This window comes from Amblyraja radiata, chromosome 5 (assembly GCF_010909765.2).
Source record: "Amblyraja radiata isolate CabotCenter1 chromosome 5, sAmbRad1.1.pri, whole genome shotgun sequence".
NCBI lineage: Eukaryota > Metazoa > Chordata > Chondrichthyes > Rajiformes > Rajidae > Amblyraja > Amblyraja radiata.
The window spans coordinates 112,436,141-112,460,563 of record NC_045960.1 but is presented as its reverse complement, the minus strand read 5'-3'; the positions used below and the strand labels follow the sequence as shown (position 1 = coordinate 112,460,563).

Genomic DNA, 24,423 nt, shown 5'->3' with positions numbered 1-24,423 from the left:
ACAGCGCGGAAACAGGCCGAATCGGCACCGACCAGCAACCCCCGCACGCTAACACTATCCTGCACACACTGTGGACAATTTACAATTTCTACCAAGCCAATTAGCCTACAAACCTGTGCGTCTTTGGAGTGTGGGAGGAAACCGGAGCACCCGGAGAAAACCCACACGGTCACGGGGAGAACGGTACAAACTCCGTACAGACAGCGCCCGTAGGCGGGATGGAACCCGGGTCTCTGGCGCCGTGAGGCAGCGACTCTATACTTTAGGAGAGCTGGGGAACTGTACACTGCAAGGGCCAGGAAGCGAGCGGGCAAGATCATCCCTGACCCCTCTCATCCTGGCCACAAACTCTTTGAATCACTTCCCTCTGGAAGGTGACTCCGGATTGTCAAAGCTGCCACAGCCAGACATAAAAACAGCTTTTTTTCCCACGAGTAGTTGCTCTACTCAATAACCAAAAATCTGTAGCCTCCCTTTGCTTTGGTATTTTATTTAATTCACATGTTTAATCAATAATGTTTTACTATTAATGTTTAATGTTTTATGTGTCATTCCTAACTGTCACTGTATGTCATGTTGTCACTTGCGGGTGGAGCACCAAGGCAAATTCCTTGTATGTGAATACTTGGTCAATAAACTTATTCATTCTTTCATTCATTCAAGAGGCAGGGTGGGACGAAGCGTAGTGCAGATAACTGTCAGTAGTTTTGTAGTGGTCGTCAGTCGATCCTCTGCCCCCTGTGATGGAGACAGAGATGAGGAAAAGGAAAAAGTCATAGAGTGATTCCTTCGTGGAAACAGGCCCTTCATCCCAACTGGCCCACACTGACCAACATGTCCCATCTACACTGGTCCCACCTGCCTGCATTTGGCCCGTATTCCTCTAAACCATATATAACCATATAACAATTACAGCACGGAAACAGGCCATCTTGGCCCTTCTAGTCCGTGCCGAACACGTATTCTCCCCTAGTCCCATATACCTGCGCTCAGACCATAACCCTCCATTCCTTTCCCGTCCATATACCTATCCAATTTATTTTTAAATGATAAAATCGAACCTGCCTCCACCACCTCCACTGGAAGCTCATTCCACACAGCCACCACTCTCTGAGTAAAGAAGTTCCCCCTCATGTTACCCCTAAACTTCTGTCCCTTAATTCTCAAGTCATGTCCCCTTGTTTGAATCTTCCCTACTCTCAGTGGGAAAAGCTTATCCACGTCAACTCTGTCTATCCCTCTCATCATTTTAAAGACCTCTATCAAGTCCCCCCTTAACCTTCTGCGCTCCAAAGAATAAACCCCTAACTTGTTCAACCTTTCTCTGTAACTTAGTTGCTGAAACCCAGGCAACAATTCTAGTAAATCTCCTCTGTACTCTCTCTATTTTGTTGGCATCCTTCCTATAATTAGGCGACCAAAATTGTACACCCTTTAACCCTCTCACCTAAAAGCTGTGCCCTCTCGAGTTGGACTCTGGGAACAAGTTTCTGACCATCTACCAAACATTTGCCTCTCATAAACCTGCCCTATCCACGTACCTGTCCAAATGTTTCTTAAACATTGCGATAGTCCCAGCCTCTACTCAACAGCCAAAAATCTGTAGCCTCCTTTTGTTCTGGTATTTTATTTAATTCACATGTTTAATCAATAATGTTTTATTATTAATGTTTAATGGTTTATGTGTCATTCCTAACTGTCACTGTATGTCATGTTGTCATTTGCGGGCGGAGCACCAATGCAAATTCCTTGTATGTGAATACTTGGCCAATAAACGTATTCATTCAACTCTACCGCTGCGACACGGTGCCGTACAGCACAGGAACAGGCCCTTCAGCCCACAATGTCCGTGCTGGACATGATGCCAAGTTAAACTGACCTTGTCTGCCACACCGTGATCCACATCCCTCCATTGACTGCATATCCGCTTGCCCGCTTAAAACACACTTAAATGTGTGTCTGCCTTGTATCTGTATCTTATAGAAACGTATAAAGTTATCAAAGGACTGGACAAGCTAGATGCAGGAAAAATGTTCCCAATGTTGGGCGAGTCCAGAACCAGGGGCCACAGTCTTAGAATAAAGGGGAGGTCATTTAAGACTGAGGTGAGAAAAAACTTTTTCACCCAGAGAGTTGTGAATTTGTGGAATTCCCTGCCACAGAGGGCAGTGGAGGCCAAGTCACTGGATGGATTTAAGAGAGAGTTAGATGGAGCACTAGGGGCGAGTGGAATCAAGGGATATGGGGAGAAGGCAGGCACGGGTTGTTGATTGTGGACGATCAGCCATGATCACAATGAATGGCGGTGCTGGCTCGAAGGGCCGAATGGCCTCCTCCTGCACCTATTGTCTATGTTTCTCTGTTCCCACCACCCCCAGCAGCGCATTGCTGGCCCCCGCCATCCTCTATGTGAAAACGAATGTTGTCCCACACAGGTTAAGCTTTCACCCTCTCACCTAAAAGCTGTGCCCTCTTGAGTTGGACTCTGGGTTTCTGACCATTTACCAAACATTTGCCTCTCATAATTTTATATACTTATCTCTCCTCAACCTCCGACCTTCCAAGGAAAACAATCCAAGTCTATGCAACCTCTCCCTGAAACAATAGATAATAGACAATAGGTGCAGGAGTAGGCCATTCGGCCCTTCGAGCCAGCACCGCCATTCAATGTGATCATGGCTGATCACCCCCAATCAGTACCCCGTTCCTGCCTTCTCCCCATATCCCCTGACTCCGCTATCTTTAAGAGCCCTATCTGGCTCTCTCTTGAAAGCATCCAGAGAACCTTCCTCCACCGCCCTCTGAGGCAGAGAATTCCACAGACTCACCACTCTCTGTGTGGAAAAAGTGCTTCCTCGTCTCCGTTCTAAATGGCTTACTCCTTATTCTTAAACTGTGGCCCCTGGTTCTGGACTCCCCCAACATCGCCTCTAGCGTATCCAAACATCTTATATGTTTCAATAAGATCCCCTCTCATCCTTCTGAACTCCAGAGAATACAAGCCCAGCCGCTCCATTCTCTCAGCATATGACAGTCCCGCCATCCCGGGAATTAACCTTGTAAACCTACGCTGCACTCCCTCAATAGCAAGAATGTCCTTCCTCAAATTAGGGGACCAAAACTGCACACAATACTCCAGGTGTGGTCTCACTAGGGCCCTGTACAACTGCAGAAGGACCTCTTTGCTCCTATACTCGATTCCTCTTGTTATAAAGGCCAACATGCCATTCGCTTTCTTCACTGCCTGCTGTACCTGCATGCTTACCTTCATTCACCTCCTCATCCAGGGCAGCGTTCTGGTAAAATGATCCGTATCCCTCCATTCCCTGCATATCCATGTGCCTATCCAAAAGCCTCTGAAACACCACAATAGTACATGCCTCCACCACCACCCCTGGCAGCACGTTCCAGGCACCCACCCACACTGCTCCTCTCACCTCAGAGCTATTTCCTTTAGTTTAGTTCAGTTTAGTTTATTGTCACGTGTGCTGAGGTACAGTGAAAAGCTTTTGTTGCGCGCTAACCAGTCAGCGGGAAGACAATACATGATTACAATCGAGCCGCCCACATTGTACAGATACATGATAGGGGAATAACGTTTAGTGCAAGGTAAAGTCCGATCAAAGATAGTCCGAGGGTCTTCAAAGAGGTGGATAGTAGTTCAGGACCGCTCTCTAGTTGTGGTAGGATGGTTCAGTTGCCTGATTACAGCTGGGTAGAAAACTGTCCCTGAGATTTAGAAAAGCATAGTTAAAGTATGAAATGCTGCTGTCGTAGTCGAGGTTTAAAAGAGTGTCGCGATTGTAATGAGCTGGTCCAAATACGGGACAAATTCCCCACGGCAATTCGATGACCGACTGGGCCGTGGCTGGGTGAATGATGAGTTGGCCCGGGTGCTGGACTGCACACAAAGCCCAGCCGGCAGGCCAGCTGAGGAGTTTAGGCCCGTTGCCTATTTCCTTCGCTCCATAGATGCTGCTGCACCCGCTGAGTTTCTCCAGCATTTTTGTGTACCCTGGTTTGTAGGATAATTGGTTTGGTATGAATGTGAATTGCCTCCAGTGTGTGTAGGATGGTAGTGTGCGGGGATCGCTGGTCGGCGCGGACTCGGTGGGATGAAGGGCCTGTTTCCGCACTGTATCTCTAAACTCTGAACATGATGCCTCTATAAATCAGTCCAACAGCCCTGGGTTATAATGCAGCCCTGTTGGAAATAATCGCGTAGAATTACGCGCAAGAACATCATAATTAGTTGATAATCAGTCCGTAATTCGCTCCAGATGCCTGCATTAAAAACCGGTACCTGCCAAACAAACATGAGGATCTACACAGTGGAAGAAACTGATGACAGTGAGGGGAGTTTGAGTTACAGTTGAGTTTAATGTCACGTTTACCGAGGGTACAGCGAAAAGCTTTTGTCGGCCAGCGGAAAGACAACACATGATTACAATCGAGCCATTTACAGATACATGATCAGGGAATAACGTCTAGTGCAAGGTAAAGCCTGCAAAGTCCAACCAAGGAGAGTCCGATAGCAGTTCAGGCCTGCACGCTGGTTGTGGGAGACAGCAGTCCTGAACTACTGTGTCAGAGAGAGCCACACATGATTACAATCGAGCTGTTTACAGTGTATAGCTACACGATAAAGGGAATAGCATTTAGTGCAAGATACAAGTCCAGTCAAAGAAAGTCTGAGGGTCTCCAATGAGGTACGGTAGATGGTAGCTCAGGACCGCTCTCTAGTTGTTGGTAGGATGGTTCAGTTAGACAATAGACAATAGATGCAGGAGTAGGCCATTCGGCCCTTCGAGCCAGCACCGCCATTCAATGTGATCATGGCTGATCATCCCCAATCAGTACCCCGTTCCTGCCTTCTCCCCATATCCCCTGACTCCGCTATCTTTAAGAGCCCTATCTAGCTCTCTCTTGAAAGTATCCAGAGAACCGGCCTCCACCGCCCTCTGAGGCAGAGAATTCCACAGACTCACAACTCTCTGTGTGAAAAAGTGTTTCCTCGTCTCCGTTCTAAATGGCTTACCCCTTATTCTTAAACTGTGTGGCCCCTGGTTCTGGACTCCCCCAACATCGGGATCATGTTTCCTCCCTCTAGCGTGTCCAAACCCTTAATAATCTTATATGTTTCAATAAGATATCCTCTCATCCTTCTAAACTCCAGAGTGTACAAGCCCAGCTGCTCCATTCTCTCAGCATATGACAGTCCCGCCATCCCGGGAATTAACCTTAAGAACCTACGCTGCACTCCCGCAATAGCAGGAACGAGCTGCCGGAGGAGGTTGTTAAGGCAGGTATAACAACATTTAAAAGACATTTGGACAGGTAAATGGATAGGAATGGTTCAGAGGGATATGGGCCAAATGCGAGCAAATGGGACTAGTGTAAGTGGGCATCTTGTTTAGCATGGACAAGGTGGGCCGAAGGGCATGATTCCGTGCTGTATCACTAGATAATTTTCTCCTGGTTTTCTCCATTCCGACAGTCTTCATGTGATGCCAGGGAGCAGGGGTGAGTGTGAACATGTGCGTGCAAAATGCGAAACGAGTGTGTGCACATTGTCCCTGTGTGTGTGTGTGTGTGTGTGTGTGTATACGTGCGTGTGAGTAAATGTATTGTGTGTGTCTCCGTGCTGTATTTCTAAACTAAACTAAATGAACTAGGATGCTGTAAATCTAACAGGTGTTTGTATATGTGTGAGTGTGTGTGCATGAGAGAGTGTTGTTCGAGTGAGTGTAAATGTGAGCGAGTGTGTGTAAGTGAGCGTGTGAGTGAGTGCGAGTTTGTGTGTGTGTGTAAGTGAGCATTCGAATGAGTGTGAGAGTGTGTGTGTGTGGAATTGTATGTGCTGTGTGAGTGCCTGAGAGAGTTAGTGAGTGTGTGTGCAAGTGTGTACGACTGCCTGTGTGTATACGACTGCCTGTGTGTATGCGGCTGCACGTGTGTGTGTGTGTGAGTTGTTCGTTTTGTTTTGTTTTTTTATTGAACATGCTAAAAAAATACAAACACAAATAAACTTGTAAGCAATAAAAAAAGAAAATAAAACAGAAAGGAAAACAAGCAAATAAGTAACTTAAATAATACAAATAATATCGTTCATGTTCAAAAGGGGTAAGAAGAAGTTCGAAAACTTTTCTGGTCCTACCCCCTTTTATTTTCTAGACATTTTCATGGAAAAACAAAATAATGGGAACAAATGGACCCAAAATCTGTTGAACAGTCCACAAACAAGAAATAACCAAACAGAAAAGAAAATCACGTGTGTGTGTGTGTGTGTGTGTGTGTGTGTGTGTGTGTGTGTGTGTGTGTGTGTGTGTGTGTGTGTGTGTGTGTGTGTGTGTGTGTGTGTGTGTGTGTGTGTGTGTGTCAGCGTGAGACAGTTAGTGTGTGAGTGTGTGCGATTGTTTGTGTGAGTGCGTGAGAGAGTTAATGAGTGTGTGTGTGTGTGTGTTTCTGTGTGTGTGTGTGTTTCTGTGTGTGTGTGAGACTGTGTGAGCGTGAGACAGTTAGTGTGTGAGTGTGTGCGATTGTTTGTGTGAGTGCGTGAGAGAGTTAATGAGTGTGTGTCTGTGTGAGTGTGTATGTGACTGTGTGTGTGAGTGCGTGAGTGAATGTGTGTGTGAGTGCGTGAGTGAGTTAGTGTGTGTGTGGGTAAATCATTATCCATCTGATTTCTGCCTGCCGTCCCTGACTACAGTTTATATAGTGTACAAGACTAAGTGGGACCCGTTGGGTCCCATGTTCACGCGGGAGGGCTGGTCCCCCAACGCAATATTCCACCTCTCCCCAATTCCAATATTGGGGGGGGGGGGGGCTTTCTTGACCACTAGTATGGATGTTGTGGGCTGAAGGGACTGTTTCCAGAGGGCTAGTATGAACATTGTGGGCCGAATGGATTCTTGGGCTGGCGGCTCAGTCACTCAAGCCTGTTGTGCTGGCAGCTCACTCATTCACAGCTGGTGGGCTGGCAGTTGACTCATGGCTATTCCTTGAAATTCCACTTCAAGCAGGGTGCAAGGCCACCAAATTCAAATGCAGTTTCATACCACTTCTAGCAGGGTGCAAAGACAGATAGTTGTGACCCCTCCCTCCCCCATCTTGCAGAGACTGAGTCACGCCCACACTTCCGTGTTTTATAGTCCCTCCCCCCTCTTGCCGGAAGGGGCGTGGCCTTCGTGGCATGATTGACAGGAGAGAGAATCTCAACATTTCTTTAAACACTAATAACTCTTTCATTTTTCATCGATGGGAAAAATCCTCGGCACCTCATGAGCGGAGGGGGGCTTTGAGGAAGATGGCCAAAAATCACAGCCGTATGTGGTAGCGTTTTTTCTAAAATCAATATACAGCACAAACAGGAAGTGGCAAGATTAGACTTTTAATTATATAAAAGGCAACACCACTTTTCAATAAGGCAAGGCAACTTTTGCATTTTCAAACCAAAGGCAACTTTGGCATTTTCAATCAAACCAAAGGCAACTTTGGCATTTTCAATCAAACTGTAGCATCATTAACCGCACCTTACTGTACGCTTTATATTAACACCTGCTTCCTACATTAAATAGTCTTGGAAGCAGTAGTGGTGAACTAACAACTAACAACCTGTTGTACCGCAATACCATTTGTTACAATTAAAGATGACTTTAAACTCCAGACCTGTGTAACCATAATCATTTACAAGGTGGCAGACAGCGTGAAGCAACCCACTGCCTCTGTATATCGGGTTTTATTTGTGTTGTATCAGCTTTATTTCTAACACCATGGCTCACTCGTGCCGCAAGCCAGCGCAGCTCATCTTCAGATCAAACATCGGGGAACGATGGAGGCTATTTGAAATCGACCACGAACACTATATCAACATCGTCCATCGTAATGAACCAGATTGTGCCAAGGCTTCTCTTCTACTAAACCTGGCGGGACCGGAGGCTCTGATGAGAGCGCAGACCTTTCGACTTCGCGCCAGCCGTTCTTGACGCCAACGATCAGGTAGTTGTGCCTGCTGAGACTGTGCATTACCCTAATGTCCTACTGCGTAAATTCCGGGAACTATGCGACCTACCCTCAAACTGTATCATAGAAAGAGCAAAATTCTTCGCGAGACACCAGCTCCACTTAGTGACCAGTTTGACACTCAGAAATAGTGCATAAACCTGACAAGTTTCAACAAACGAGCCACGCCGACAGCTAACAGAAGATTTATGAATGAACCGCCGCAAAAAGCTAACCAGGGATTTACCAATGAGCCTCCGCAAAGATGTCCGAATTGTAACCATTCCCACAACAAGGGACAAATGTTCTGTCCAGCGAACGACAAGCCATGTAATCACTGCAAAAAGATGAATCACTTCGCCGTTACCTGCAGGTCCCGTGGAAACAGAACTTCCAGCTCAGCGTCTAATCTGCACCCGTTGCATCAAGACCAAACATTTCAAGACTCACAGGACCAGCTCGAAGCTGCCCACGAGGACGATACAATTAGCACATATGAGGAGTCCACTGTGTATACACTCCTTCACACAGCTGGTAAGCTTTTGGATCCATCTGTATCAATGTTAATTAACAACAAGCCCGTGAAGGCCAAGTTGGATACTGGGGCCCGCGTGAATGTGATGTCTGCGCATGTATACAACAAGATAAAAAATAATGAGACCTTGACTAGAGACAGCTCTATCTTACATGCTTATCGGGGGGAGGTCTTGCATCCTTTTGGAAGAACTACCTTTAAATGTGTGCTGCAAAACACCACAAGAAATCTGACTTTCTATATCTTAAAATCGGACTCTGTGACTCTACTGGGCATTCATGAGTGCCAAGACCTAGGGCTAGTCTCCTTCGACTGGTTCGTTCACAAGTTACTAATATCTGAGGACCCGATAAAAAGATACCGTGATCTATTCGATGGAAAGCTAGGCAAGCTGCCTGTGACTTATAAGATAGCTATTGACCCCAACGTCATCCCAGCCATCCGTGCCCCCCACCGTGTGCCACATGCCATGCGAGACAGAATTGAGACTGAACTAATAAAACATGGTCTCCATGGGTGTGCTAGCCGAAATCAGCGAGCCCACAGACTGGGTCTCCACCATGGTTGTTACATATAAGAAAGACATGAAATGTAGCATTTTCAAACAAACCAAAGGCACTGTAGCATTTTCAAACCAACCAAAGGCAACTTCAGCATTTTCAAACCAAAGGCAACTTTAGCATTTTCAAACCAAAACAAACTTTTGCAATTTTAGTTTATGTGTAGTGTAGTGTAGTGTAGTTAAGAACTGCAGACACTGGTCTAGACTGAAGATAGATGCAAAGTGCTGGAGTAACTCAGCGGGTGTTTTTTTACACAGAGGGTGGTGAGTGGCTGGAACTTGCTGCCAGGTGTGGTGGTGGCAAACACAATAGAGGTGTTTAGGAGGGTTTTTCAGTACACAATCACTTGTTCAAACCGGCACTGATGGATAGAGTGTTTCTGGACTGGAGGGGAAGGGGCTGTGTTGTATTGATGATCTCTACATAGATAATAAATTTGCCTCATTTATTCAGCTCCAAACTAAATACCGCCTTCCTCAACAACACCGCTACCTTCAAGTCAGGCATTTTGTACGGGAGCGTATCCCAGAATTCATAGTCAAACCAAACAGTCACATTCTTTCTGATCTACTTCTGTCACAGCCTGACTCTAAACACTTGATCTCCCGCTTTGTCACTGCCTTTACAACACCAGTTGAAGCTGGTCATCTCAGGGAGGCCTGGGCTGCAGAATTGGGCACTCCTGTGTCAAATGAACTGTGGGAGGAAGGTTTGTCCGGTATACAGAGCTGCTCTATTAGTTCTAGATACAGATTAATTCAATTTAAAGTCTTGCATAGACTACATTATTCTAAAACCAAACTTAACAAGATGTTTGAATCGGTTTCCTCCATGTGTGACAGATGTGGTTCTGCAGAAGGATCACTATCACATTTATTCTGGCACTGTCCAGTATTAAGTAATTTCTGGAGTGACATATTTAACTGTCTTTCCAAACAATGTCGAATAAATATTGCGCCTGATTGTAATCTGGCTATTTTTGGTTGCTCTGACAATACAAGGGCCCTTCCTTCCCACCAGAAGCAGATTCTTAGAGCAGGTCTGGTTGCAGCTAAAAAAATAATATTACTGAATTGGAAGTCTCCACTCTCCCCATGTTGGTGGCTCAACGAAATGCTTTCTATTGCTAAGATGGAACAGATTCGTTTCAACAAAGGGAATTCACAAAATTATTTTTTGAAGGTGTGGAAACCATTTTTGATATTGCTTGATGAGGCATAACTGTCTGGTTTGTTTATTTTGCTGCTGTGCTATGTCTTTAATCTGAGTGAACTTTGATCTTGCACGCTGACCGATATTCTGGCTGGCATCCACTCGTTTTTTTTTTGGTTTTGTTTTTTTTTGGGTTGTTTTGTTTTGTTTGTTTGTTTGTTTTTATTGTTTGTTGATGTGTTTGTTTGTTAGTTTGTGTTTTTATTTGATTTTTTATTTTATTTTTTTTTTTTTTTTTTTTATTTAATTGTTGTTTTTTGTTCTCTGTCTACTGTGTGTTTGTTATGATAAAATTTGAAAAAAATGAAGCTGTACAGTCATTGTATAATTGTAGATGCCGAGCGATTTATCCGTGTACAATTGCTTCTAATAAAAATAAATTAAATAGGAGGGTTTTTCAGATAGGAACATGGATATGCAGGATATGGGTTATGTACAGGTAGATCACATTTGGTCTTGGCATCAAGCTCAGCACAGACATTGTGGGCCGAAGGGCCTGTTCCTGCGCTGTGCTGTTCTACGCTCTACTGTAAATCATGAACCCAATAATGTAATGTTGATAATATAATCTACCACTGAGTGGAAGATGATACTGTTCTCTGCCGTGCTGGTAATAGGTTGTGATGAGAACATGTCCGAGAGTCAGACTGCATGAAAACATGCCCCCAGACAGAGCAACATTACCACAGACAAAGTCCAATGTCCGCAATGGGGTAGAGGTGAATCGGACAGTACCCTAGCTTATGGAAGGACCGTTCAGAAGCCTGATAACAGAGGGGAAGAAGCTGTTCCTGAGTCTGGTGGTGCGAGCTTTCAAGCTTCTGTACCTTCTGCCGGACGGGAGCGGGGAGAAGAAGGAATGGCCGGGGTGGGACACCTGGAGTTGATCAGGGCAGGTGCCTCTCAGCGCCAGAGACCCGGGTTCCATCCTGGCTACGGGTGCTGTCTGTACGGAGTTTGTCCCTTCTCTCTGTAACTGCGTGGGTTTTCTCCGGGATTTCTGGTTTCCTCCCACACTCCAAATTTGTACAGGTTTGTAGGTTAATTGGCTTGGTAAAATTGTAAATTGTCCCTGGTGTGTGTAGGATAGTGTTAATGTGCGGGGAGTGGGGGGTGGAAGATTAGAGGGCGTGGAGGGTGGTTCTCTGGATACTTTCAAGGGAGAGCTAGATAGGGCTCTTAAAAATAGCGGAGTCAGGGGATATGGGGAGAAGGCAGGAACGGGGTACTGATTGGGGATGATCAGCCATGATCACATTGAATGGCAGTGCTGGCTCGAAGGGCCGAATGGCCTACATCTGCACTTATTGTCTATTGTCTATTGATTTCAACCTTCACGTGGTCCACCCTGTTTTCGACGAATACAATCAACCCGGCGTCCACAATCAAAGAAGATCAAATAGTCCTACAACTTTAAGGCCCTGTCCCACTGTACGAGTTCATCCAAGAGCTCTCCCGAGTTGAAAATAAATCAAACTCGTGGTAAGCACGTAGAATGTACGTAGCGGGTACGTCGGAGCTCGGGGACGTCTCCTGGCGGTTCGTAACGCTAACTGCAGGTACTCGGGGAAACGCGGTAAGCTCGGGAAGACTCGTGAAGATTTTTCAACATGTTTGAAAAATGTCCACGAGAGCCCCGAGTACCGACGAGCGGCCATTACCGTAAATCTCCGAGTTCGAATCAGGGCAAACTCGGGAGAGCTCTTGAATTCGCTTGTACAGTGGGACAGGGCTTTTAGGCTGTGCACGCCACACGCAAGAAGAAGAAGGCGTGCGCGGGGATCGCTGGTCGGCGCGGTCTGGGTGGGCCGAAGGGCCAGTTTCCGCACTGTGTCTCTAAACTAAATTAAACCTGGCGTTAACACTGAGTTATGTTCTTCTCAGGTGAATGAGGTGCCTGGAATAGTTCATCGGAGGTAGCCGCCCGCAGATATGGCCTCTGACTCGCACCACCCCTTTGCCACAGTGCAGAAGATCTACTATCCATCGCTGTGCGCTGTTGGTATTCCAGGTAGGCGCGGTTGATACGGCCGCTAACATTGCACCACCAGGGCCAAGGGGTCGTGGCTTATGCCAACAACAATCTGGTGTACGAGAGCTTAGGGTCACAGGTGATAGAATGTGGAAACAGGACCTTCGGCCCAACTCGCCCACACCGGCCAACATGCCCCATCTACCCTAGTCCCACCTGCCTGCGTTGGGCCCATATCCCCTCCAAACCTGTCCTATCCATGTACGGAGGGGGAGACCAGATGGAAAGTGAGATTTAGTTTTGATTTTTAGTTTAGAGATACAACAATGGAACAGGCAAAAATGCTGGAGGAACTCAGCGGGTGAGGCAGCATCTATGGAGCGAAGGAATAGGCGACGTTTCGGGTCGAGACCCTTCTTCAGACTGATGTGGGGGGGGGTGGGAAGAAGAAAGGAAGAGGCGGAGACAGTGGGCTGTGGGGGAGCTGGGAAGGGGAGGGGAAGGAGGGAGAAAGCAAGGACTACCTGAAATTGGAGAAGTCAATGTTCATACCGCTGGGTTTCTTTAACATAGCACGGTGGCGCAGCGGTAGAGTTGCTGCCTCACAGCGCCAGAGACCCGGGTTCTATCCTGACTACAGGTGCTGTCTGTACGGAGTTTGCACGTTCTCCCTGTGACCTGCGTGGGTTTTCTCCGAGATCTTCGGTTTTCTCCCACACTCCAAAGACGTACAGGTTTGTCCCTGGTGTGTAGGATAGTGTTAGTGTGCGGGGATCGCTGGTCGGCGCGGACTCGGTGGGCTGAAGGGCCTGTTCCCACACTAAACCTGCTGAGTTCCTCCAGCACATCGGGAACATGTTTCCTGCCTCCAGCGTGTCCAAACCCTTAATAATCTTATATGTTTCACGGGGAGAACGTGCAAACTCCGTACAGGCAGCACCCGTAGTCAGGATCGAACCCAGGTCTCTGGTGCAGTAAGACAACAAGTCTGCTATAACGCCACTGTGCCTTGCAGGAAGGCATAGATAGGTTCCTGATGTTAGGGGAGTCCAGAACCAGGGGCCACAGGTTAAGAATAAGGGCTAAGCCATTTAGAACGGAGACGAGGAAACACTTTTTCACACAGAGAGTTGTGAGTCTGTGGAATTCTCTGCCTCAGAGGGCGGTGGAGGCCGGTTCTCTGGATGCTTTCAAGAGAGAGCTAGATAGGGCTCTTAAAGATAGCGGAGTCAGAGGATATGGGGAGAAGGCAGGAACGGGGTACTGATTGGGGATGATCAGCCATGATCACATTGAATGGCGGTGCTGGCTCGAAGGGCCAAATGGCCTACTCCTGCACCTATTGTCTATTGTCTATTAAATTAGAGACCCAGCCTACTCAACCTCTCCCTGCAGCTCATGCCCTCTAGTCCTGGCAACGTCTTTGTAAAGGTTTGCCTGATGGATCGCCAGTTTTGTCTGCAGTCTGTTCAAAACAACCTCGCGGTGTGAACATTGAATTCTCTCATTTAAAGAAACTTCATTGTATATTCTCCACCTCTCCACTGTTTCACCCTTTACTCCCTCCTGCACCCTAGTCGTTTTACCAGTTGGTAACAGTCTTGTCCTCGACTCACCTACTCTGGGTGAGAGACCTGCGTGCATCTCCCGATCTAATCCCTCAGCCATTCAATCATGGCTTTTCTATCTTTCCCTCTTGATCCCATTCTCCTGCCTTCTCCCCAAAAACCCCTGACACCCTTACTGCAGGAAACAATGTCCTCGATGTTGCGGGAGTCCAGAACCAGGGGGTTACTGTTTAATTATAAGGGGTTGGGCCATTTAGGACTGAGATGAAGAAATACTTTTTCACCCAGAGAGTTGTGAATCTGTGGAATTCTCTGCCTCAGAAGGCAGTGGAGGCCGATTCACTGGATGTTTTCAAGAGAGTGTTATAGCCCTCACCCACGGTACGAGATCTCTCCTGAGATTTTAAATAATCAAACTCGTGGTAAGCACGGAGAATGAACGTAGCGGGTACGTCGGAGCTCGGGGACGTCTCTTAGCGGCTCGTAACGCTAACGGCAGGTACTCGGGAAGACTCGCTAACGGCAGGTAAGCTCGGGAAGACTCGTGAAGATTTTTCAATATGATGAAAAATGTCCACGAGAGCCCCGAGTACCGACGAGCGGTCATTACCGTAAATCTCCGAGTTCGAATCAGGGCAAACTCGGGAGAGCTCGTGAATGAACTCGTAAAGTGGGACAGGGCCATTAGATTTAGCTCTCAGGGCTACCGTAATCAAGGGATATGGGGAGAAGGCAGGAACGGGGTACTGATTGGGGATGATCAGCCATGATCACATTGAATGGCGGTGCTGGCTCGAAGGGCCGAATGGCCTACTCCTGCGTCTATTTTTAATATTTCAATGATTTAATAAGCAGGCCAGTGCGGGGAACAGCCATCCCCCAGTGAAGCTGGGAAAGTTCAACGACTGCATTTGGCCTTTTGTTCTTTGGCTTGTAACAAATGCGGCAGAGTGTTCTGTTTGAGCGGGGATTAACACATTCCGATCGTGATGAATGGCCCCTTCCGCGGGTCGACTCCAACACTCGAGCCTCACACATTTCCAGCACTGGTGAGCTGTGTCGTCGGAGAATTCAGCACATCATTCTCACTCACAACAAACCCACTGCCTTTTTAGTTTAGATCGAAAGATAGACACAGAGTGCTGGAGTAACTCAGCGGGTCAGGCAGCATCTGTGGAGAACATGGATAGGTGACGTTTCACAGAGTGCTGGAGTAACTCAGCGGGTCAGGCAGCATCTATGGAGCTAAGGAAATAGGCAACGTTTTGGGTCGAAACCCTTCCGGGTTTCGGCCCGAAACGTTGCCTATTTCCAGAAGGGTTTCGGCCCGAAACTTTGCCTATTTCCAGAAGGGTTTTGGCCCGAAACGTTGCCTATTTCCTTCGCTCCATAGATGCTGCTGCACCATAACTCAGCGGGTCAGGCAGCATCTGTGGAGAACATGGATAGGTGACGTTTCACAAAGTGCTGGAGTAACTCAGCGGGTCAGGCAGCATCTGTGGAGAACATGGATAGGTGACGTTTCACAGAGTGCTGGAGTAACTCAGCGGGTCAGGCAGCATCTGTGGAGAACATGGATAGGTGACGTTTCACAAAATGCTGGAGTAACTCAGCGGGACAGGCAGCATCTCTGGAGAGAAGGAATGGGTGATGTTTCAGGTCGAGACCCTTCTTCAGACAGCCTTTTCGTTTAGTTTAGTTTAGAGATACAGTGCAGAAATGGGCCCTTCGGCCCACCGAGTCCATGCCGACCAGCGATCTCCGCACACTAACACTATTCTACACACACTAGCGACTATATAGGAGACTAGGGTGGCACGGTGGCCCAGCGGTAGAGTTACTGCCTCAAGCCAGAGTCCTGGGTTCCAACCTGACTACGGGCGCTGTCTGTGCGGAGTTTGTACGTTCTCCCCGTGACCTGCGTGGGTTTTCTCCGGGTGTTCACATTTAACCTCACATTTATCCACATTAAACTGCATCTGCCATGCATCTGCCCACTCCCCCAACCTGTCCAAGTCACCCTGCATTCTCATAGCATCCTCCTCACAGTTCACACTCCAAAGACGTGCAGGTTTGTGATCATTGTCCCTAGTGCGGGAGAGTGTCAGTGTGCGGGGATCGCTGGTCGGTGCAGACTCGGTGGGCCGAAGGGCCTGTTTCCGCGCTGTATCTCTGAAGTAAACTAAAGTAAATTTACAATAACACCGAAGCCAATTAACCTACAAACCTGCACGTCTTTGGAGTGTGGGAAGAAACCGAAGATCTCGGAGAAAACCCACGTGGTCACCCACGAGATGGTAGAAACTGCGTACAGACAGCGCCCGTAGTCGGGATCGAACCCGGGTCTCTGGCGCTGTGAGGCAGCAACTCTACCGCTGCACCACCGTGACGCCCACACCTTTGACAATGACCCCCAGCTCACCGGCTAGATCGTTGACAATAGTCTGTGGAATTCTCTGCCTCAGAGGGCGGTGGAGGCAGGTTCTCTGGATGCTTTCAAGAGAGAGCTAGATAGGCTCTTAAAGATAGCGGAGTCAGAGGATATGGGGAAAAGGCAGGAACGGGGTACTGATTGGGGATGATCAGCCATGATCACATTGAATGGCGGTGCTGGCTCGAAGGGCCGAATGGCCTACTCCTGCACCTATTGTCTATTGTCTATTGTCTAAATGGCTTACCCCTTATTCTTAAACTGTGGCCCCTGGTTCTGGACTCTCCCAATATCAGGAACATGTTTCTTGCTTCTAGCGTGTCCAAACCCTTAATAATCTTATATGTTTCAATATGATATCCTCTCATCCTTCTAAATTGCAGAGTATACAGCCATTCCATTCTCTCAGCATATGACAGTCCCGCCATCCCGGGAATTAACCTTGTAAACCTACGCTGCACTCCCTCAATAGCAAGAATGTCCTTCCTCAAATTTGGAGACCAAAACTGCACACAATACTCCAGGTGTGGTCTCACTAGGGCCCTGTACAACTGCAGAAGGACCTCTTTGCTTCTATACTCAACTCCTCTTGTTATAAAGGCCAACATGCCATTCGCTTTCTTCACTGCCTGCTGTACCTGCATGCTTGCTTTCATAGACTGATGTACAAGGACCCCCAGATCCCGTTGTACTTCCCCTTTTCCCAACTTGACGCCATTTAGATAATAATCTGCCTTCGTGTTTTTGCTACCAAAGTGGATAACCTCACGTTTATCCGCATTAAACTGCATCTGCCATGCATCTGCCCACTCCCCCAACCTGTCCAAGTCACCCTGCATTCTCATAGCATCCTCCTCACAGTTCACACTGCCACCCAGCTTTGTGTCATCTGCAAATTTGCTAATGTTACTTTGAATTCCTTCATCTAAATCATTAATATATATTGTAAATAGCTGTGGTCCCAGCACCGAGCCTTGCGGTGCCCCACTAGTCACTGCCTGTCATTCTGAAAGGGACCCGTTAATCCCTACTCTTTGTTTCCTGTCTGGCAAACCAATTCTCTCCATGTCAGCACTCTACCCCCAATACCATGACAAGCCCTGTTTAAAAATAGGACCATTTTCCATAGGCTCGAAGTCATTTTGTAAAAAAAATACTATTTGGCACCTGATTTGTAGTTGAAGTTATGACAGAAGGAATCCATCAAGATTAGTCCACTCCATTACCACAGCTTCCTGTCCTGACCAGTGGATGAATAATATGCGTTTGGCAATTTAGTGAATCCTATGCGCTGTGGAACAGTCAGATCACGGCATTTTTACGCTGAGATTAAATAAACGACTGCCTGGTCTCCAAAGCAGAAGAAATATGATCTAAACTCAATTAGGATCGACACTAAAAGCTGGAGTAACTCAGGAATGGGTGACGTTTCGGGTCGAGACCCTTCTTCAGACTATGTCTCTCCCCCACCCCAGTCGTTTCGCTGTCGTCCTGGTTAGTTTCATTAAGTGATAGCAGCAAATCAGGCCATTCAGCCCATCAAGTCTACTCCGCCATTCAATAATGGCTGATCTATCTTTCCCTCTCAACCCCATTCTCCTGCCTTCTCCTCATAACCCCTGACACCTGCACTAATCAAGAATCTATCTATGTCTGCCTTAAAAATATCCAATGACTTGGCCTCCACAGCCGTCTGTGGCAATGAGTCCTACAGATTCACCACCCTCTGACTATTGTCACAGTGTTCCATTGCTTGTAAAGGCCCTGTCTCACTTGGATGTCATTTGCACTTTATATGTAAAATAGGTCGACGCATCGTTACGCGCGATGTTGCGCACAAATCACGCGTCATCCTGCGCGTGATGTCATTAGAATATCCTGCGGCGCGCGGCGATGCATGGTGGCGCACGGTGAGGTAACCATTCGTCAACACGCGATACACGTGAGAAGTCGGGACGCCAGCGTGCGACGCCAATGCGTTAGCGTGCGTACCCAATGCATCAGCGTGCGTACGCGATGCGTCACGCAGGTGGCGCGCGAGGATTTCGTGCAGCACAAAATCCTGGAGCGCCGTGCGATACCACACCCGCGCACAACTCCACACTCCTCCATGCGCCCGTCCCGCGCTACCCACACGCTACACGTGCGTCACAACGCGACGACCACATTTTTGGAGGTCGCGTAAATGGCGAGCAAATGACGGCCAAGTGGGACAGGCCCTTAACTTGATTTCACCCAACCCACAACTAACAATGGCCTGATTACTATATCATCATTACTTATCTGCATATCTTTCATTCCTTTGTTCTATATCTCTCCACATCACCGTCTATATCTCACCTTTCCCTGTGTCCCCCGACTCTCAGTCTGAAGAAGGGTCTCGACCCGAAACATCACCTATTCCTTCTCTCCAGAGATGCTGCCTGTCCCGCTGAGTTACTCCAGCATTTTGCGTCTATCTTCGGTGTAAACCAGCATCTGCAGTTCCTTCCTACTTAATGAAAGATTTTTTACATTGGCATCAAAACTTTAAACATAAAAAGTTGTCACTGTGTGTCATTGTCACTTGTGGGCGGAGCACCAAGGCAAATTCCTTGTATGTGAATACTTGGCCAATAAACCTATTCTTATTCTTCTTATTCTATTCTTATTCTTTAAAATGTTCCATCCGTCTGATGAAGTTGTCTGCAAATTCACACCACATCGTAAATAGTGAAAGGCTTGGATAGAGTGGATGTGGAGAGGATGTTTCCACTAGTGGAAGAGTCTAGGACCAGAGGGCACAGCCTCAGAATAAAAGGGCGTACCTTTAGAAAGGATTTGGGGAGGAATTTCTTTAGTCAGAGGGTGGTGAATCTGTGGAATTCACTGTCACAGACGGCTGTGGAGGCACAGTCAGTGGATATTTTTAATCAGGATCAGATTTTATTCGCCAAGTATGTTTTGCAACATGCAAGGAATTTCACTGGCCATAGGCAGAGATTGACAGATTTGTGATTAGTACAGGTGTCATCGGGAACATGTTTCCTGCCTCTAGCGTGTCCAATCCCTTAATAATCTTATATGTTTCAATAAGCTCCCCTCTCATCCTTCTAAACTCCAGAGTGTACAAGCCCAGCCGCTCCATTCTCTCAGCATATGTCAGTCCCGCCATCCCGGGAATTAACCTTATAAACCTACGCTGCACTCCCTCAATAGCAAGAATATCTTTCCTCAAATTAGGGGACCAAAACTGCACCCAATACTCCAGGTGACTTGACTTGACTTGACTTGAGGTGTGGTCTCACTAGGGCTCTGTACAACTGCAGAAGGGCCTCTTTGCTCCTATACTCCACTCCTCTTGTTACAAAGGTCAACATGCCATTGGCTTTCTTCACTGCCTGCTGTACCTGCATGCTTACTTACATTGATTGATGAACAAGGACCCCCCAGATCCCGTTGTACTTCCCCTTTTCCCAACTTGACACCATTTAGATAATAATCTGCCTTCCTGTAATTCCTCTCATGATTTTGTCCACCTCTATAAGATCACCCCTCATCCTCCTGCGCTCCAAGGAATAGAGTCCCAGCCTGCTCAACCCCTCCCTGTAGCTCAGGCCCTCGGATCCTGGCAACATCCTCGTAAATCTTCCCTGTTCCCGCATCCACCACAGCAGGGTGACCAAAACTGAACACAAGACTCCAAGTGCGACCCCACCAACGTCTGATATAAACTGTGACCGAAAGACAGGCACAAAGTTCTGGAGTAACTCAATGGGTCAGGCAGCATCTCTGGAGAAAAAGGACAGGTGACGTTTCAGGTTGGGACACCTTCTTCAGACTTGAAGAAACGTCACCCAATCCCCTTTTCTCCAGAGATGCTGCCTGACCTGCTGAGTTACTCCAGCACTTTGTGCCTGTCTTTGGTATACACCAGCATCTGCAGTTCCTTTCTACACATGATGTCCCAACTTCTATACTCAATACCCTGACTGACTTCATTGTTCCCCCGTCCCCATCAAGTGCTCTACAACTCCGTTACTCATGTTTTAATGTCAATAGATGGTCGACGTAGACTGGACGGGCCGAAGGGCCTTTATAACAAGAGGAATCGAATATAGGAGCAAAGAGGTCCTTCTGCAGTTGTACAGGGCCTTAGTGAGACCACACCTGGAGTATTGTGTACAGTTTTGGTCCCCTAATTTGAGGAAGGATATTTTTGCTATTGAGGTAGTGCAGCGTAGGTTTACAAGGATAATTCCCGGGATGGCGGGACTGTCATATGCTGAGAGATTGGAGCGGCTGGGCTTGTACACTCTGGAGTTCAGAAGGATGAGAGGGTATCTCATTGAAACATATAAGATTGTTAAGGGCTTGGACACGCTAGAGGCAGGAAACATGTTCCCGATGTTGGGGGAGTCCAGAACCAGGGGCCACAGTTTAAGAATAAGGGGTAAGCTATTTAGAACAGAGATGAGGAAACACTTTTTCTCACAGAGAGTGGTGAGTCTGTGGAATTCTCTGCCTCAGAGGGCGGTGGAGGCAGGTTCTCTGGATACTTTCAAGAGAGAGCTAGATAGGGCTCTTAAAAATAGCGGAGTCAGGGGATATGGGGAGAAGGCAGGAACGGGGTACTGATTGGGGATGATCAGCCATGATCACATTGAATGGCGGTGCTGGCTCGAAGGGCCGAATGGCCTACTCCTGCACCTATTGTCTATTGTGTATTGTCTCTACACTAAACTAAACTCACGGTGGCGCAGCGGTAGAGTTGCTGCCTCACTGCGCCAGAGACCCGGGTTCCATCCTGACTACAGGTGCTGTCTGCACGGAGTTTGTACCTTCTCCCCATGACCTGCGTGGGTTTTCTCCGCATGCTCCGGTTTCCTCCCACACTCCAAAGACGTACAGGTTTGTAGGTTAATTGGCTTTGGTAAAATTGTAAATTGTCCCTAGTGTGTGGAGTGTAGTGTTCGTGTGCGGGTATCGTTGGTCAGCACGGACTTGGTGGGCCGAAGGGCCTGTTTCCGTGCTATGTCTCTAAACTAAACTAAACTGATGTATTAATGTAAATAGATGGTTGGCGTGGACTAAATATGTAGGAAGGAACTGCAGATGCTGGTTTAAATTGAAGGTAGACACAAAATGCTGGAGTAACTCAGCGGGTGAGGCAGCATCTCTAGAGAGAAGGAATGGGCGACGTTTTGGGTCGAGACCCTTCTTCAGACTGATGTCAGGGGAGTGGGCGGGACAAAGATTAAATGTAGTCGGAGACAGTAAGACTGGTGGGAGAACTGGGAAGGGGGAGGGGATGGAGAGGAAAAGCAAGGACTACCTGAAGTTAGAGAAGTCAATGTTCATACCGCTGGGGTGTAAACTGCCCAAGCGGAATATGAGGTGCTGCTCCTCCAATTTGTGCTGGGCCTCACTCTGGCCATGGAGGAGGCCCAGGACAGAAAGGTCAGATTGGGAATGGGAGGGGGAGTTGAAGTGCTGAACCACCGGGAGATCAGGTTGGTTATTGCGAACCGAGCGGAGGTGTTGGGCGAAGCGATCGCCAAGCCTGCGCTTGGTCTCACCGATGTTGACACCTGGAACAGCGGATACAGTAGATGAGGTTGGAGGAGATGCAGGTGAACCTCTGCCGCACCTGGAAAGACTGTTTGGGTCCTTGGATGGAGTCGAGGGGGGAGGTAAAGGGACAAGTGTAGCATTTCCTGCGGTTGCAAGGGAAAGCGCCTGGGGAGGGGGTGGTTGGGGTGGGAAGGGAAGAGTTGACCAGGGAGTTACGGAGGGAGCGGTCTCTGCGGAAAGCTGAAAGGGGTGGAGATGGGAAGAATCCTGTTGGCATGGACTAGATGGGCTGAATGGCCTGTTTCTGTGCTATGTCACTAATGTGAATGGTTGGCTGGCATGGACTAGATGGGCTGAATGGCCTGTTTCTGCGCTATGTCACTAAACTAAACTTGTATTAATGTGAATGGATGGTTGGCGTGGGCTAGATGGGCTGAAGGGCCTGTTTATGTGCGGTGTCACCAATGTGAATGGTTGGTTAGCATGGACTAGATGGGCTGAATGGCCTGTTTCTGTGCCGTGTCACTAAACTAATGTATTAATGTGAATGGATGGTTAGCATGGACTAGATGGGCTGAAGGGCCTGTTTCTGTGTGGTGTCACTAATGTGAATGGTTGGTTAGCATGGACTAGATGGGCTGAATGGCCTGTTTCTGTGCGGTGTCACTAATGTGTATGGATGGTTGGCGTGGACTAGATGGGCTGAATGGCCTGTTTCTGTGCTGTGTGTCTAACTCTCCTCTCTGTGTCCCTGCAGCCAACCTCCTCACCATCTACACTATGTACAGCCGGAGATGCGGCATGTCGTTGGTGGCCCGCCTGTACCTGATGGCTCTGGCCGTTGCCGACACGCTCTGCCTGTTCTGGGGGGCCCTGATCGACCTGAGCCTGGTGTGGCTGGACCCCAGCCCGTTCTGGAACAGTGCGCCGTGGTGCGGCCTTCTGACCGTGCTGGAGTACGGCTCGGTCTTCACCTCCACCTGGACGGTGATCGCCTTCACCGTGGAGCGCTACCTGGTGCTGAGGACCACCCGCTCCCGGCGGCCCTGCACCCAGAGCACCGTGACTGTCCGGGTCATCGTAGCTGTCACGCTGGTCTCCCACCTGTTGGCCCTCCCCGCCTACTGGATCTACAGCTCCAAGCTCCACAACTCCACCTTGCCCGACCGCGGAGTCGAGGAAGTCCCGGTCTGCGTCTACGAGCACACGTTCTTCTCCACCGCCGTGGTGTGGTTCCACACGCTGGTGTCCGGAGGCGTCCCCTACGTCCTGCTCATCCTCTTCAATGTGCTGATCGGGCAGCAGCTGTACGCCGCGTCCAGTATGTTCACCAAGGAGCAGCTGAGGTCCATCAACGGGGTGACCACCCGCAGCCTGGCCAGGAAGTCCATCCTCATCCTCTTCGCCGTCTCCTTCACCTTCGTGCTCCTCACCCTGCCGCGCTTCGTCACCTACTGCATCCTGCGCACCGTCTACAACCACCACGGGCACGACCGCGACGACTACCGCCAGCCCATCAACCTGTTTGCCGACCTGGCCATCATGCTGCAGTGGCTCAACTCCGCCATCAACTTCCTCCTGTACTGCGTGGTGAGCAGGCCCTTCCGCAGAGAGTTCCTCCACCTCCTGACCTGCCGGGCGTGTCCCTCCCCCCGCCCGCCCACCTCCAACACAGCACTCAAGGTCTACAGCCTGCAGGGTGGAGAGGTCCCACCGGCAGCCGCGGCCGTGCCCGGCTCCTAGACCTCGCCGGTCAAAGGTCCAAGGACTACAGAGGGCCAGGCACCCCCGCTCACGGACTGGGACCCAGCCATCGAGCCACCACCCCTTGCTGACCCAAAACCCCCTCTCCGATTCCACGAGGGAGAACTCGGGAGCGTGACAGGACGCTCGAACTTTTCCCTGGATGAGTGCACATCCAACCACCTCCGAGAGGGCGGCACCGAAGTAGACAATAGATAATATATAAACATATGACAATAGAAACATATAGAATTATAAAAGGACCGGACAAGCTAGATGCAGGAAAAATGTTCCCGATGTTGGGCGAGTCCAGAACCAGGGGCCACAGTCTTAGAATGAAGGGGAGGCCATTTAAGACTGAGGTGAGAAAACCTTTTTCACCCAGAGAGTCGTGAATTTGTGGAATTCCCTGCCACAGAGGGCAGTGGAGGCCAAGTCACTGGATGGATTTAAGAGAGAGTTAGATAGAGCTCTAGGGGCTAGTGGAGTCGAGGGATATGGGGAGAAGGCAGGCACGGATTATTGATAGGGGACGATCAGCCATGATCACAATGAATGCCGGTGCTGGCTCGAAGGGCCGAATGGCCTCCTCCTGCACCTATTTTCTATGTTTCTATGTTCCTATAATAGACAATAGATGCAGGCCATTCGGCCCTTCGAGCCAGCACCGCCATTCAATGTGATCATGGCTGATCATCCACAATCAGTACCCCGTTCCTGCCTTCTCCCCATATCCCCTGACTCCGCTATCTTTAAGAGCCCTATCTATCTCTCTCTTGAAAGTATCCAGAGAACCGGCCTCCATCGCCCTCTGAGGCAGAGAATTCCACAAGACTCACAACTCT

General features: G+C 48.5%; 2 protein-coding genes across 2 annotated transcripts in view; both read left to right on the top strand.

Moving 5' to 3' along the window:
• fyn (FYN proto-oncogene, Src family tyrosine kinase) overlaps positions 1–7,985 on the top strand; it is a 184,458-nt gene extending 176,473 nt beyond the window's left edge. The window contains exon 7 of the mRNA XM_033022100.1: positions 7,757–7,985. Coding sequence (XP_032877991.1) covers positions 7,757–7,985 — 229 coding nt within the window. The remainder of the gene's footprint in view (positions 1–7,756) is intronic.
• A 4,212-nt stretch (positions 7,986–12,197) lies between these two features.
• LOC116973704 (probable G-protein coupled receptor 139) lies at positions 12,198–23,807 on the top strand. Its single transcript, XM_033022009.1, has 2 exons — positions 12,198–12,322; positions 22,593–23,807. Exons 1-2 carry the CDS (start codon positions 12,244–12,246, stop codon positions 23,576–23,578), a joined length of 1,065 nt encoding a protein of 354 aa, XP_032877900.1. The 5' UTR covers positions 12,198–12,243; the 3' UTR covers positions 23,579–23,807.
• The last annotated feature ends 616 nt before the right edge of the window (positions 23,808–24,423 follow it).